This window comes from Nicrophorus vespilloides, unplaced genomic scaffold (genome assembly GCF_001412225.1).
Source record: "Nicrophorus vespilloides isolate i.1.1-1 unplaced genomic scaffold, Nicve_v1.0, whole genome shotgun sequence".
Taxonomy (NCBI): domain Eukaryota; kingdom Metazoa; phylum Arthropoda; class Insecta; order Coleoptera; family Silphidae; genus Nicrophorus; species Nicrophorus vespilloides.
The window spans coordinates 2,962-18,566 of NW_017099314.1; the positions used below are offsets into that span (position 1 = coordinate 2,962).

General features: G+C 35.0%; 1 protein-coding gene across 1 annotated transcript; it reads left to right on the plus strand.

Moving 5' to 3' along the window:
• The first annotated feature begins 468 nt into the window (after positions 1-468).
• On the plus strand, positions 469-1,891 carry LOC108564332 (lysozyme-like). Its single transcript, XM_017923336.1, has 4 exons — positions 469-725; positions 801-889; positions 1,404-1,467; positions 1,625-1,891. The coding sequence occupies exons 1-4, from the start codon at positions 578-580 to the stop codon at positions 1,768-1,770; spliced, it is 447 nt and encodes a 148-aa protein (XP_017778825.1). The 5' UTR covers positions 469-577; the 3' UTR covers positions 1,771-1,891.
• Positions 1,892-15,605: the final 13,714 nt, after the last annotated feature.

Here is a 15,605-nt window from a genome sequence, read left to right on the forward strand (position 1 = left end):
AATTGACATTTCGCGTTGCTGGAAAAACTATCGAAGCAACAACAACAAAAAAAAAAACATGAGTGGAATCCAATTAACCCGAGCGAGTTCGACTTCCATTTTATTCTTTTAATTTCGGTAATGCGGTTTGCGGAGCCGCACGGGCTTCAATAATGCATCGCACAATTCCGTCCGGCCGGAATCAATCGTTTTCTGTTGTTCGTCGCTCTGCTTTGTTTTTCCGTTTCCGGGCTTCTATTTGAAATTTTAATACGTCGACAGTTAATACATTCGGTTTACGAACGAATCGAAATGCGTGTATCGACAGCCGCTTCCTAGTTCGTTATGTAACCGTACGTTTTGTTGCTCCTGGTTAATTTTTATTTTTGTTTGCGGTTTCGCGCGATATTCGCTTATGTAATTATGTGATAAGTGGATTCACACAGTCGTTAGCCTTGCGGCGAGCGTAGACAATGGGACGCGCGCGCGCGCGCAAATCGCTCACGACTTAGTTACAAAACAATCGTCGCCGAAACTGCAGTAACAAACGGATTTTGGTTTTATTGTTCTTCACACGTTGTTGTGTTTTGCACGCAAGATGGATAATCACGTGGCTGCAATGTTGATGGCGTTGCTGCTGTGTTCGCAACCGATCATGCACTTTTCGCAAGCCAAAGTCTACACGAAATGCGGTCTCACCGAGGAACTCATCAAGCTCAACGTGTCCAGAAGTTGGGTCGGAAATTGTAAGTTTTTTTACTCGCGTCAAGATTATTGCCGTATGCTGATCAGTAGGTTCTGTTTTGTTTGTTTGCTTGCAGGGGTCTGCCTCGTCGAAAGCGAAAGTTTCAAAGATACCGGTAAAGTCATCAATAAAGCGAACGGCAGCAAAGGTCTCGGCTTGTTTCAGGTATACCGAATTAAGTGTTACATAATCTAAAAAATATGAACATTCGTATCAGAATTGTGTAAAAGAAAAACCAGACACACTTTTGAAATATACAATTGTATCATTATTATTTGAATTTATTGCGTAACTTGTATTGCAAATTTCGAGGCATCAAATTTTGTTTTGCACATACATTTGCCGAGCTTGAGTACAAGAGTTCTGGACATTCGAACTTGGAACCAGCTCAAACGTCGGTTGTTCGGGACTTAAATCAGTTTATCAAAAAGCAAAGAGAAAATTTTCGTAATTCTTTGTTCAACAATCGAGTTTTTTGTTCAAAATTCTAATTTTCATCGAATGTTTTTTTGATCACCAAACCGTTAGAAAATTTCTAGGTCAAAACTATAAGACAAAAATCAGACTTAAATGACTAGACTGCTATAACAATGCGGTTATCAGTAAATTCAGTCAAGTGCGACTCGATTAGTTCGGTTTGGAACAGTCCGGAATATAATTGGATTATTATTACTTTCAGATTAACAGCAGAGAGTGGTGCCAATTTAAATCTGCTGGAGGAAAATGTCAAATGAAATGCGAAGGTAGAAAATTATGTTTTTATTAGTTATGTCACTTGCATAGTCAAGTAATAACGAAAGACAAAAACTTGTCTAACTTCTGTATGCAATTGCAACATTTATTGGATGCAGTCAGTTAGATAACTGCTGTTATTTAATGGTATTTGCAATGTCTCCACAGATCTGACAAACGAAGATATCCGAGATGACGTTACGTGCGCGCGTAAAGCCATCGAGGAGTTGGGTTTCCAAGGCTGGAACGGATGGGTGCGCAGCTGTAAAGGACGCGAATCCGTCACGCGGATGCCGATTTGCCCGGGGCTCTAACACAAAGGCCCTTTCAAAAAGGGAACACTTTTATGAGCGAGGAAAAAAAATAAGCAAATATATAAGATAAAGCATATGGAAAACTAGACGTATGGTAATAATAAAGGATGTTAAATCAAAACGGCCCATAAAGTTTAAGTGGAAGATATCCAAATCCTTAGCGCGATGAACGCGGATACCTAGAAAAAAGTGATATAATGCAAATAAAAATGCATAAATAAAGAAACGCGAATGTTTCAGAGTTGGCCGTGGGCAAACGCGAAAAGAGTTCCGTCTTCTTCTTTCCCAGAACCTCAGTTTTCTTTAGTTCTTTTCTTTTCTGTTTCCTCATCCTATCCTCGCACACGACGAGTTTGTTATAAAACAACTGCGCTTCTTCTTCTACGTATTCTTATTTATTTCTTTTTATCACCATAAATATTGCCGCGATCACGTAACGGCCTTTCAATACAAAGTGCCTTTTTCTTTGGCCTTTTAGAGAGGCAGGCTTATCTCGGCCTCTCATCCCCCTTCGGCCGCGCGTGATTTGTTAAGAAGGAAAACGTCGGTCTACGCGCCATAAACGAACCACGGTGGAGACTCTCTTCTTTCCGTTCTATTAGCAATTCCCAATATAGCGAGACGATTCACAGACAACTAATGAAGACGTACAGCGTGCCCGCAAGCAATCGTCATCTACCGCTATTAATGTATTCACCAAGAACTTCACCACAGCTACCGTTTAATAGCAAAACATATTGCTACAAACTTAATTTACTTTTCTTTTCTAAACTACATTTACTTGTTTAATAAAAACTTGCCACAACTTGCTAGTTGATAAATCTATGTATGCATTCTGATCTACTAGAAGAAAATCATAATGATAATGACGAAAAGACTTATTTAGTTGTTCGTGCCGATTTTTCACAAAAACTAAAAATCAAACATATTTTTTTAATTAAATATGCACCATTTTCATCTTACGTCTTCCCAGAATTTATAAGGTTTTTCATCAAACAACGTTCTTGCAGTTATTGCAGTTATTTGCAAACACCTGAATTAGTAGAAATCGGAAATCTGGTGAATGCTGTATACTAATTCAACACATTAGTTCACATTAATACAACACAGTCTAACTCCAACTATTTTTGTGGAATAGTAAAAGAAACATAATTGCTAATATTATAATGTTTTTGTCACGAGAGTTTACGTGGATGTTTTTTTGATATTTTTAATATCTCCGCTAATTCACGTCACACGATAGGGGCTATTCTCGATCAATGTCTCGATTTAATCATTATTACTAACAAATATTTAATGCTGAAATTACCAACACAAAACTTAGAGAATTACTTTCGTACAGATTTTTGGCTTTCTAGTAATAGAAAACTATCAAAAATATAAAATGCACTTTGTTTTCTTTCATCTTCTAAAGTCTATTAAACTGACACTAATCATTTGATCCAAACCAAACTTTTCAGAATACAAAAACATTTCAGAATGGGTTTTATTTTTTTAATCATCCTTTTGTTATTTCGCAACATAATTTCCATTTATTTGAATACATTTCTTAAGTCGGTAGAGCCACCTTTCAAAACATTCCACAAAGTCGGCTTTTTGGAGCTTTTCAAGTTCGACATTAACTGCATTAATGATCTCCTTATTCGAACTGAATACTCTTCCCATCAAATTTTTATTTATTTTCGGAAACAGCCAGAAATCACACGGCACTAGGTCCGGAGAGTAAGGTGCTGGGCGAATTTCATTGATGCCAGAGAGCACAAGAAAGTTGTTGTTTTTTTTCAGCAGTGTGAGCGGGTGCATTAACGTGATGTAAAAAGTTCCCCTTTTTTCTGGTTTCCAAACAAATTTTTGAAAACTTGTGGTAAGCAAATTTCTGTACACCACTTAGCAGTAACCGTCTGGCCAGTTTCCAGTGGGATAGCAGCTACCACTTTTGCCCTGGTAAAGTAAATTGGCACCATCACTTTTGTTGCTGATTTTTGTGGGGATTTGCACCTTCTGCGCTCCATGGTTTCCCATCGTACTTATAGAACCAAGATTCATCACCTATTACTATTTTCCTGAAGGTGCTAGACTCTTCATTTTAAAAAATTTCTAAGAAATATTGGGCAAAACATTTATAATTGGTGGAACCCATCGTGCGGATTTCTTCATGTAGCCCAAGTGATGACTTAATACTCTCGACACAGCCATGGCATTCAAGCCCAGTTCACCACGAGATTCGACCTCAACAGAAAAATGTCCGGTTTGGAATCTTCGAAACCACTTGGAAATAGTGACAAGGGATGATGCATTCATTCCATATGCATTTTGGCATTCCTGGTAAATTTGCATAGGCATGAGTTGACTTCGAAATCCGTAGAGAATGGGGAAACAATTTTTTGCATTACATCACTAATCTTGCATTTTCTCCTATCCATTCTTACCAATCTTCTTGAAATTTGACATGAAATACTGTTATACTTTAACAAATTGAAAAAAAACTTTTCTTTTTTCAGAAACAAATGTATTAACGCCAACTAAGCGATCTTTTGTTAGACCCCACATATATACAAAAGCTAATTCGACAACCCAATATTTAGTATCAAGAATCAATCTACGTATTCCATTCATTTCTGTACCCATGTGTATTTGTTGGATGACTATAAACTCGTTACTCTATTTATGTGTTGTCTTTTATAAAGATAAAAATGATTATTCACATTCACGATGTAACACTAAAATAAATAGTATTCAGGTGACATTTGTCAACCCGAAAAGATAATTTACTACGACTAGATTTTAAATAAAAAATTCAGAATGAACGGTTATTTTACGCGGAACGTAAATTAAAGTGATAAATTTCGGCGGAAGGCATTGTTTATTGCATATGAAACTTTTTAATTTCAGTATGACACGTCGTGCAGTCAAGCGAGCAGCAGCATCTCTTTTTTTTTTGGTTTACTTCCATCACACCGCATGTAAATACGTCGCACCGTGTGGCGCTTATGTAATATTCATTAAACGGACACATCCATGAATACTAATCTGTATTTTAGAAGCACTTTATATGCGCTTTGATGAGGAAACGATTATGTTCACGACTCCCGAAAACTCGTACAGACATCGCCGTCGACAATTCCCAAAACTAGCATTCAAAGTGTGTAACCGAAAACCACATTCAGACGGCCGCAATAACTATCAAACGTGCAGAAACGCTTCAGCTCGCATTTAGATCTTTGCCCATTCCGAATCGACGAAGGTAATCTAGCTTCAGAAACATCTAAGATAATTGAATCGAACTGTATTTAAAATAGTTGGTATTGATATGATGATCATCATCATTGGAAATATTACATGAAGAATTGGGAGTTGTTGTTATTTGTTCATTAAATTCCACCGAAAATCTTGAATTTCAAATTATAATTACGTTTCGTAGCAAGCTTGTACAACTCTCGTTGTGGTGCGTATATTTATTTTTTCTGTGATCCGTTTGAAATGCAGTTAATATTTATTACGAAACGGGTGGTTTTCAGATTTATAGCGGCGTAATGAAGGCCGCTGCGGTTCGAGTCGGGGGCGGCTGCGGTTCGAACAATGGAACACGGCGGAGCGGTGGAGATCCCTTTCACCGTCCCCGCAATATTGCATTGCAGCAATAGCATGCGGTGGTGGCGGCGGCCCCCGCAATTGTACCGTCGAGGCATTCAGAATTTACAAATACAATCGGATCGTCACGAACAACAATAAAAAAAACACACACAAATTAACGCAGTTCATACATGCATTCAAACCTATCTACCTACATTGCATCCGAACACCACTAAATAGTTCTCTCATAGTAGAACATCAACGTGATAAACAAAAAAAAGCTCATAATTAAATTACACCAGTAAATCTCAACTGCAGTTTAAGGTACACTTGGTTCTCTTTTTATGCGGTAGATACGTTCCACAAGAAAACGCATAAAAATAAATCGCACAAAAAAGGACTAGACACACGTATAAAAATAAAGGATACGTTTCATAATTTTTTAAAACCGCATAAAACTAAATAAATGAGTTACAATATACCGAAAATTACATAAAAAAGGGTTTATTAAATTTCAGAAAAATAATTAGTCTTACTATATTCTTTCTGAAATGTTTATTCATAATTTTATAAAAATGTTAACAATCTTAACATATTCTTTCTAAATTTAAACGGAAAAATTTTACAAAAAAAAAAAATACAGAACATTTTTTTCTTTAGAATTATCGTGGCTATATGAGTTTTCGGCATAATATGCGAACTGGTTCGAAATCACTTTCATCACTAGAATTGATAGTCAGCATATCAGATCTGAATATATATGTCCTGAAGATAATGATTCTTCACAAGTAAAATTAGTCTCAACTTCGCATGTTGATTTTTTCCCTTTGACAATATAATCAATGATTAAACTTTGCGATGGCTTTGCTAGTTTTTTTTGTACAATTCCTGATATCCAGAAATGCAATTCTGAAGCTCGCGTTGAAACAGTGTAAATTCAGATCCGCCTCTGGCGAATTGATAATGATTTTATATCAAGAATTAAACTGTCAAATAATTCTTAACATGTCCAATGTCCACTCCTTAATCAAATTTCTGTTTTTTTTTTAAGTGGAAACATATCTTTGAAAGTTCTTAATTAAGACATAATCTTGAAATGAGCGAAGTGAACATAAAAATTGGAATATTAAGTACGATAAAACTAATATTGTATCGCTATTAATTATTATTATTTAAAAAATAAATGTATGCGAAAAGGAATTAGATAAAAACTAAATGAAAACATACTATTTTCGAATCTAGGTTAGTTATATTTATTGATCCAAAAACATACTAATAGACTCGCGCTGCACAAGCTCTCAAGTAAATTGCTTCCTAATTGATGAAAGCATCCTAGAAATTCAATTAAAAATACGTACGTACTCGAAAGCATCCCGCTTCCATCGTTCCTATTACATTACATGCACCATGCAATATGAAATCAGTCACATATTCGGAGATGCGAAAGTAATATTGGTGAATAATGTATTTCTCACAAAAAAAAACACAAGTTAAATATACAAATATAGTCATAAGTTATTGACTTTTATGTTAATATTAATTCACTTCATTTATTTCAAAATTAAGAACTTTCAAATATATATTTGTAAATTTAATTAAAAATGTATATCGTTAAAATGAAAATAAGAGTGATCATCTCGACAAAATAGGTCTTGCATTAATTGAGAATAATTTAATGAATTAAAATTTTCGCGCTTGAGAATCTTTTAACGTTTCAGATGTGCAAATGCAGTTGTTTCTTCGTGGCAATTCGTGTTTTCGTCACCATATAAAGCAATTTTTTAAAACAATCGACTAATTTTTATTACTCTCTTATCGAGTGTGCGAAACGCACTCTTTTCGTACCCAAATAAGGACCTGAACGATAGAACCAATAAACGTTCAATGCAATAGTGATGAAAAAATATTGAAAATATTTTGGAAATTTTATGAAATATCATAATTGCCCCATTGCATTATCGAACAAAGAACATAAAAAAATAGCCGACAAACGAGGCGATGGAATTTCTGAAGTTTCGCTAAAGTTTACAGCCTCCTTGTGGGAAATGAATTTCTCGCGGAAACTTTTAAAAGTGGATAGGTTTATTTATTTATTTACTTTTTGTATTCTCGGCTCGGTAAAAGGAAAACACGTTGCTCCTAATTTGGCTCGTTGGCGTCAGACCATGTATAAATAAATAACGAAAGAACGAATAAAGATTTCTATTAAAAGATAAGGCGCTAAGATGTGCAATGTGAACGAAGCCAAGTTTGTGGATTTCAGAAGAAGTACAAGAAAATAACATATTTTCAAATAACGAAGGATTTTGCATCAAGAATACGAATTTGTATAAATGTTATAGAAGCGTCTGCATCATACAAAGAAAATGTAATTTCATTTTCGATAAATTTTATAATAATAATTGCAACAGATACAAGATAAAGAGTAAACAAAATCAGTAGAAAATGTCAATGTTTATGATACTCTATTTCTATTAGAAACAGCCTTCATAATAAATTACCTGGCAACTACGACGTATATATCATTGGTTGGATTCGTATGCATCAGTTAGGTTGACACGGGTACAGACTAATGCGAATGCATGCAATTTGGTTAAACATATCAACCCAAACTGAAAAAAAAAATAATATCCAGCAGGTGCCATTTCGGGGCCCATTAGGGCCTACGGCTCTAATTGGAACGATTTATAACCGCGCGATGATGAACGGCGCCAAATGAGCTCACACATTCACAGTAGCTGCATTTTCATATTATAATACGTCAGTATTAACATTAATAATAATGGCACTAATGATGCAATAACCGGAAACGGAAACGGTCATGCGGCCAACTAGAATTGATTTATGAATCGATGCGAGCGTTGGCCGGATATAATCACGCACGCAACGTAATTTAATAAAGACAAATGCTCGCCAGTTTCCAAAGCCACCTTGTGTATGAAACATTCAGGCGCCAATCGTAACTCACTCATACGAATTTTTGAGATGATTGAGTAACTAAAACAGAGGTTCCCAAACTTTTTTATGTCGTAGACCCCTTGCCATGTTTTTCGGTTTTGGGTAGATTTCTGACTGTAGTGAAGTTTAGTGTTAAAAACTTAATGTAAAAATACATGTTAAGCTTTATACATTTATTAATTGAATTTAAATTAAAACTACTCAAAATAAAATTTTGTATCTGTTATATAAAATATACGTAACATAAAATAAACTAAGCAATAAGTAAATGTTTTAGTGAGAAGGATGAACCTGATGCTTTAATAATAAATTATCAACATTTGGCGTCAATTTTGTAAGGTTTAATCTTAAATCTCATCGGCTAATGATGTCCAGCCTGTTTCTTTTTTTTTCGTTTGGAGATTGGTAACAGCGCTGGTATGACGATGGAAAGGAAATTAAAAATTTCCTTGCTATATTCCATAATACGGGATAAGTAACGGGTATGTTGTTTTGTAAATAGATACTATCAGTGTATGTTGAGATCCACTATCCTGGACCCCCATTTTCATCTCATGGACCCCCAATTTTTTTTTTCGCTGACTTAGACCCCTTGCAAGTTGTCATAGACCACTGGGGGTCGATATAGACCACTTTGGGAATCACTGAACTAAAACATAAATTACGAGACATTTTTGCCGAAGAGACGCCCTTGATTTTAATGTAGTAATTAATATAGGTTCTTCTTTTAACAAGCCGGGATTGAAATGAAAGAGTTTTGGAAGATCAAAGGGAAATAATCAAGGCATCACCACGTACTAGCATTGCGTTTCTCGATTACTGATTAGTAATCCCATTGAAGGGATAATTTATTATCAAGTTTTTTCTGAAAGATCAACGATTATGGAATAACTATTACAAATAGTTAACGTATGAAATAGTTCACTAATCAACACTTTATCTAGTTATTCTATATAATAGCAGATACAATATGTGTGATCAATTAAATATTATAACCACAAATAACTATTTTTCAGTAAAAATTAATTAATTAATTCTCGAAGTAGATAAAACTGTAAGGCAACAAAACTAATTTTATAACGTAACGAGCACAGGTATTATAACGTTCTACCCAGATAACGTTAAAAATATAACGCAGATTTTATGGTGTTTGAAACAGTGCTTTCGTTTCATTATGGGTTTCCTCTAATGATAAAATAACATTGTTTAAGTTTTTGCGTTCGTTTCGAGCAGATGGACTCTTCATCATATTGGCGAGATTCCGCGAGATAAAATGTCTTTATTTTTATTATCATCATCGTCAACGTCGGGGAAGGCGAGAGGGTATCCGGATAAGATGAGAGCGTAAGGAAAGAGGTTTGGCGCATAGAATTGAGCCTGTGAAAAACTTTCGCCATTTCCCTCTGACGCCTATCGCCCATGGAAAAACCGCATTCGGAAATCTTTATTTTATGCCTCGAAAAAGGACTTCAGACTGTGGCGCCGCTTTCGCATCCATTTTCATATATTTCTCAAAGAGGAAATGTGAGGAACGATGATGCATTTGAAATCGGCGAAAGATCGTCAATGAAATGGATTTCGTTACTTTTTAGTAAAAAAATATATCTGCTGTGGCTATATACCATTGATAATAATACAAAAATAGAAAATTAAATTAACTTTGTGTTGCATTAACTAATTCTAATAATATTTTTTAAATTTTTGACAGTTTCAACATTAAAATTTTGAAAGTCTTTTACTCAGACGCACGAAGAACTAGAAAGCTAGAAAAGGTCGAATTGAAAAGTTTGAACTTTCATGTATAAAACAAGCCTAAAAAGAACTTTGTTTCATATAGAGCTACCGAGAAATTCAATGATTTTGTTTTTCACTTTTGACATTGACTGTATATATATTTCAGCTCATTTTTTTTAAATAAGATTAATTAATTGATTTTTTATGTCGTATAATTTTATTCACAATTTGTTCATCAATGTGAACATTGAGTAAATTTATGATCGAGGTTGACATTAGGTAGGTAATCTTTCCCGGTGGATAGTTACCATTATGATGATTTGATTTTTTAATTTGTTGGTTGGCTGTCGTCTTGTAGGTTAACTTCAGTAGTATATTGATGCTCTGCGATTCCACTATTTCCTTTGACTGTGAATATGTTGCTATCCTTAACACTGTCATTGTCCATCGACTTGGCTGAAGGTCCATATGCTGAACCTCATTCATTTCACTGTCCATCTGTGATGAACGATGGCCCTATTGCTGCAATCACCGAGAGGACTCACAAAGGGCCTGGCTTGACCAGGATTTAAACCGGCGCCAACTAAATTGTGGGTAGGGCGACTTAATCATTCGGATATTAGTCGCCCTAATTAATTGATTTAGAGTGTAAGAATGAAATTATAAAGTTTGTCGAAATATCATCTGCATTATGGATCATTTTGTAAACGAAATGATGTCATTAATTGCTCGCGTTTCTATTTTTTGTGTTGCCTGAGAAGAAGAAGGTGCAGGAGGAATTCAGCAAGGAATTTTAATAACTATATTGCAAAGAAGGAGAGCAGTCCTCTAATGGGGCGCGCTTCGGTTCTTCTTTTTTCTGTACAGTCTCCGGCGATGCTCGCCTCTCGGATATTCAATATATGAAATTGCCTCTTCCGTTTTTTTGCAACTATAAATCCGATTCAATTTGGGATCGAGCTTGGGATAAATATCTGGACCGCATACAATGCGTTATCTATAATTCATAAAATGGGCGCGCGCGCCCGACTCTCTCTTTCATATTTATTTATTTGTATCGGTGGAACTTTCAATGATAGAGCAACTGGACGAGGAGCAACTATAGGTATTGCAATAAAGCAAGCCCAAAAACGGTGGGCGACTAAAACAGTTCCTTTCTTTCCGCAGTACAGACGGAAAAAAAAATGGTATTTCGAAATTGAAGCGAGCATTCGTATTCATACTATACACGGCTTGGCGAACTACTTTTGTAATTACACATTTTTATTTTCAATTCAAATAATGTCATTTGCAAAAATGTCAATTCAATAAGACAAAGCGTTCAGAATTTTATTAGTTGAAAATTGTTACTTAAATTGTTATCTTGTCCATAGTTTCCGTGACAACAATGGAATGTTTAGCAAGTATTTAGCCAAGTACTTGTCAAATGTAATTAAGCTCTAGTAAAAACAGATGGCGCGTCGTTGGTTATGCGATCGCATTTACAAGTTAAATGGAAGGCGCGTAGGCAGTCAACCAATTAAGTGTGTTTGATGAAAACGAGAAGATGTGGTGTGTGTGTGGTAATTACAAAATTGAATTCCTATCGACGATCGCACGTTTTCTTTTCTCCCATGCGGTGTGTGCATTCACGCGCTTAGAAAGGCCATTTACCAACTCAATTAAAAAGCAATAAAGTCCGCCCACGTGTTCGCCCGAAGCGTCATTACGCCATTGACATCGTTTTCGAATTTCCACGCAAGATTTTATAATATTTAGTACTATGTACGTATCTTTTTTTCCAGACTTTTACTTTATCTTCGCGCGCGGCGCGCACTCACAAAACAATTGCATGTTGCGCGCATTCTGGGATTTATCCGCCTAATGAAAACGGAAACAAAGAGCTGTCGCGGCGCGTCCGAAGTTATTATTATTTTATTATTATGTATTCGTCTTTCTGCCCACTAAAAGGTGGAAATAAGAAAGAAACGACGACGGGGAAAAAATAAATAATAATGAGCATGTGTGTGTGTCGGGTACCGAAGCCCACTCGATTTGTTTCCCACATGGTGCAGCAGTCTTCTTCTGTTTTTATTTTCTGCTCTTTTTATTTTTACGTTTTCTTCTTGTTCTTCACTCAAAGAGCGAGAGAGGTGAACACTTTCCTTCCTTCCTTCCAGGCCCGACCGTTGTAGACCGTAAAAACGAAACGGAATGGAATGTGTCGCGCAAAGCCAAACGGCAGGACCGTTTTGGGATTATGCGCTTGTTTGTTTCATTCATTTGTTTTTATACAACGATGCCAACTGCTGCAATTAAAGGCAGCTTCAATGCAATTGTTCACTCCAGTATCCATTCATTACTTTTGTAAATAGATAGAATAAATCTAAAAGATCTATATCAATGTTATATATTTCGACAATAAAAAATTAACGCTCGAAAAGCAGTGTCTTTACATTTTATGGATTTTCTCAGAAACTTTAATAAATGTAATGAATATAAAACACATTTATTGCTGTGGTTTCATCCATTTGACTGCAATTCGGGCTCCAAGTTGATTTAAAAAAAAAAAAAATTAAGCAATCTTTTCACATTTTAGTCAAGTAAGTCAAAATGACAGTGTCATGTTATATTATATTTTGCATCCTTTGTTTTTATATTGTTGAATTTAAATTAGTCCGCAAAAAATGCAATTAAGACTTCCAGTCTATGTAGTGCTTGTACTGGGATGTTAACAAAGCACATGAGAGGCGCTATTATCGTTGCGCCACACGTTCGTTACAATTGCTGGATGTTGTGTTATGTAATGTTAGATCGTTTGATCGTGTGTTTTACTTTTTGTTATGTAGAGCAATCAATATATTTATACCGATGGGAATATGGACAGACGGGAAAGGAGAGTTTCTCCGTGTGCGGTTTCTGAATAATAATGGGGAACACGAATATTATTTGCATGCAGTAGGCTATATGATAACAACGTCCGTTTTCTAGTTCGCTCGCACCAGAAAATCACCCCGATCTCCTTTCCTCGTCTCGTTGGAAGGAAGGGTCACGTTGCGGTGTGATAAGGGATGCTTATTTATATGCATATATATTGATCCCTGCGGGACATCCCCAAAACGACCCGACCGCAAAAACCAAAACACCCAGACAATAACCATAATAATCTAATAGTATAGTTTCAAACAAACATTGCTTTACAAAACACCCATCATCCAAGACCATTATTAATAAGTTAATTTAAATATCTGGGCTATTTCACGTAATAATACAGAGTGACACTTCCATTTACCTCTATCAAAATGATTTCTATTATTTTTCATGAATGAATGAATCTAGTTAACTATTTATTTTGCTTGAAACAAAAAAACTGAAAACTTTGTAGCACGAAATATTGAAAATTGTAATTCTCTCACCTCCATCTGAATACTTTAGAATTTGAATAAAACGCCCAAGTTCCCCAAAAAAAAATACTGAAAGACATTAAATATTATAAACTTCTATTCATCTAGGAAATCTTTAAGAAATTGCCATTTTCATACAGCTTTCACACCATAAACAATTACATTGTTATTGCATCATTTCTATATTCTGATTTTAAATACTTTTAGCACATCTGCAAATGAAACTAGACCAAACACGTCTGCATGTGGAATTTCTTTCACAAATTTCATCATCATTGATTTAAATCTCAGATGATAAACTGAAGCAAATAATTCTCATCATATAATTGTAGTTGTTTGTCAATTTTAACTATTTTTGTTTAAGACGTTATAAAGTATTTATCAATATGTTACATGTTTATTATGGAACTAAACTTTTTTTTCAAATGCTAATACACACGTGCAAGAATCAATAGTAGTAGTAAGTCTGTTAAGTTTTATAAGATGTGATGCCTCGAGCAAAATGCAAATGCGTTCCAATTGGAGTCACCTTAACTAAAACTGGAATAAAATTCAACCCACATGTAAATAATAGATATTTAACATTCATGTAAGGTTTTCTGTTCTAATAAATATTAACATCATACCAAAAACTCAAATTACGATTGGATTTGATAATTTAAAAAACAAAACTCATTAAAAAAAGCACAAAATGTTCACGAATTTTCAAGATATTGATGATAGGATTTTTCAGTATTCAACTTGCGTCGTTGTGGAGTAATTTTATAAAACGTAAAGACATCGTTTTTTTTTTGATAAAACGTGTAAGAAAAGTACAATTTAAGAACATCGAGCAGTAAAGAGTCATACAAATCGTATGAATCGGCGAGTGTTTTTTTTAATCGAATGGAATAGCTGATTGAATAATTGAAATCGATTTCGTGCTGTGATGTAACGATCTGAAGTGTCCGTCAGCACGTGAATGTTGAAGATAGACAACATAGACTCAATAAAATGAAATAGAGAAATATTATAGGATCGTGGATAAGTAATAATAGCATTCGAGAAGAGGCTATGTACGTAATGCGATGAAATATTGAGAAGCCTTATTTCCTCGCCCATTTTTGTTCTCGTTCCAACTATATTACACCTATTACATTGTATTACCATCGGTGGTGCCGTATCGAGGACAGAGGACAATCATTTATTTAAGTTCTAAATGCGCGCTACGTATTCCCGTTACCATTACAGATATGTGAATTATTCAATGTAGAAACTCCAAGTTTATCGTTTATAATTATCTCTTTCTCTCCCCGACTATCCCATCCAAGGGCTTCCGAAGATAACGGAAGACACCTAAATCCAATTTTCTCGCACAACACAAAATCCACACCCACGATGACCCAATTTTTCAACACCTAGTAAAATTGCTCTGCACATCCAATTTCATCTTGTCACATTTCAAATCGATAAATTTAAGTAAAGATTATTGATCGAAACCTGCAATTTCCAATACCAATTATGTATTTAACATTAACAGCTTTATTTTTGTTGTGCTTTTATGTGATTTCTACCATGATTTCCGTTAAAAATTCGAAACAAACTAAATTAATACACTAAAATACATTTTTAGTTCCTCGATTAGTCCGGTTTGGGATATTGGGAATTCATCATTGATAGTTTAATACCTAAATGAGATCTCCGGTTACCATACTTTTGTTTTTGTATCGCTACTCATGTTGCTGCTATGAAGGTCCCGAATCAATATTATTTACCGAGTAAAAATCTATATAATAAATTTTAAGGGTCAACCTTTATAAATTTATGTACCATTGTTTTCCATCGGATTTGAGCCCCCCCGAGCACTGGACATGGTATTTACATATGTTTTGTCACTACTGGTCCAGGCCTGCTCGAATACCTGGAACGTTCATCAGTCTTCGATTGTTGTTTCTTTTTTTTTGCTGCCCTCAACAATGCTGATGCGAGTCTCATACATCGTTCGTATTATCAATCACGCTTAATGTATTATCCAGATGTTTAATTTTTATTCGTATACATTCAATTTGTAGTGTGCTCAATTTTTTACATTATGATATTATACTTTTTTTTTTAATAACAAATTCAATGTATTTAATTGGATACGTGACAACTGGGCGACTGTCAACTCGGCGACTGACACTAAAATAAAATTTTGACATATTCGCT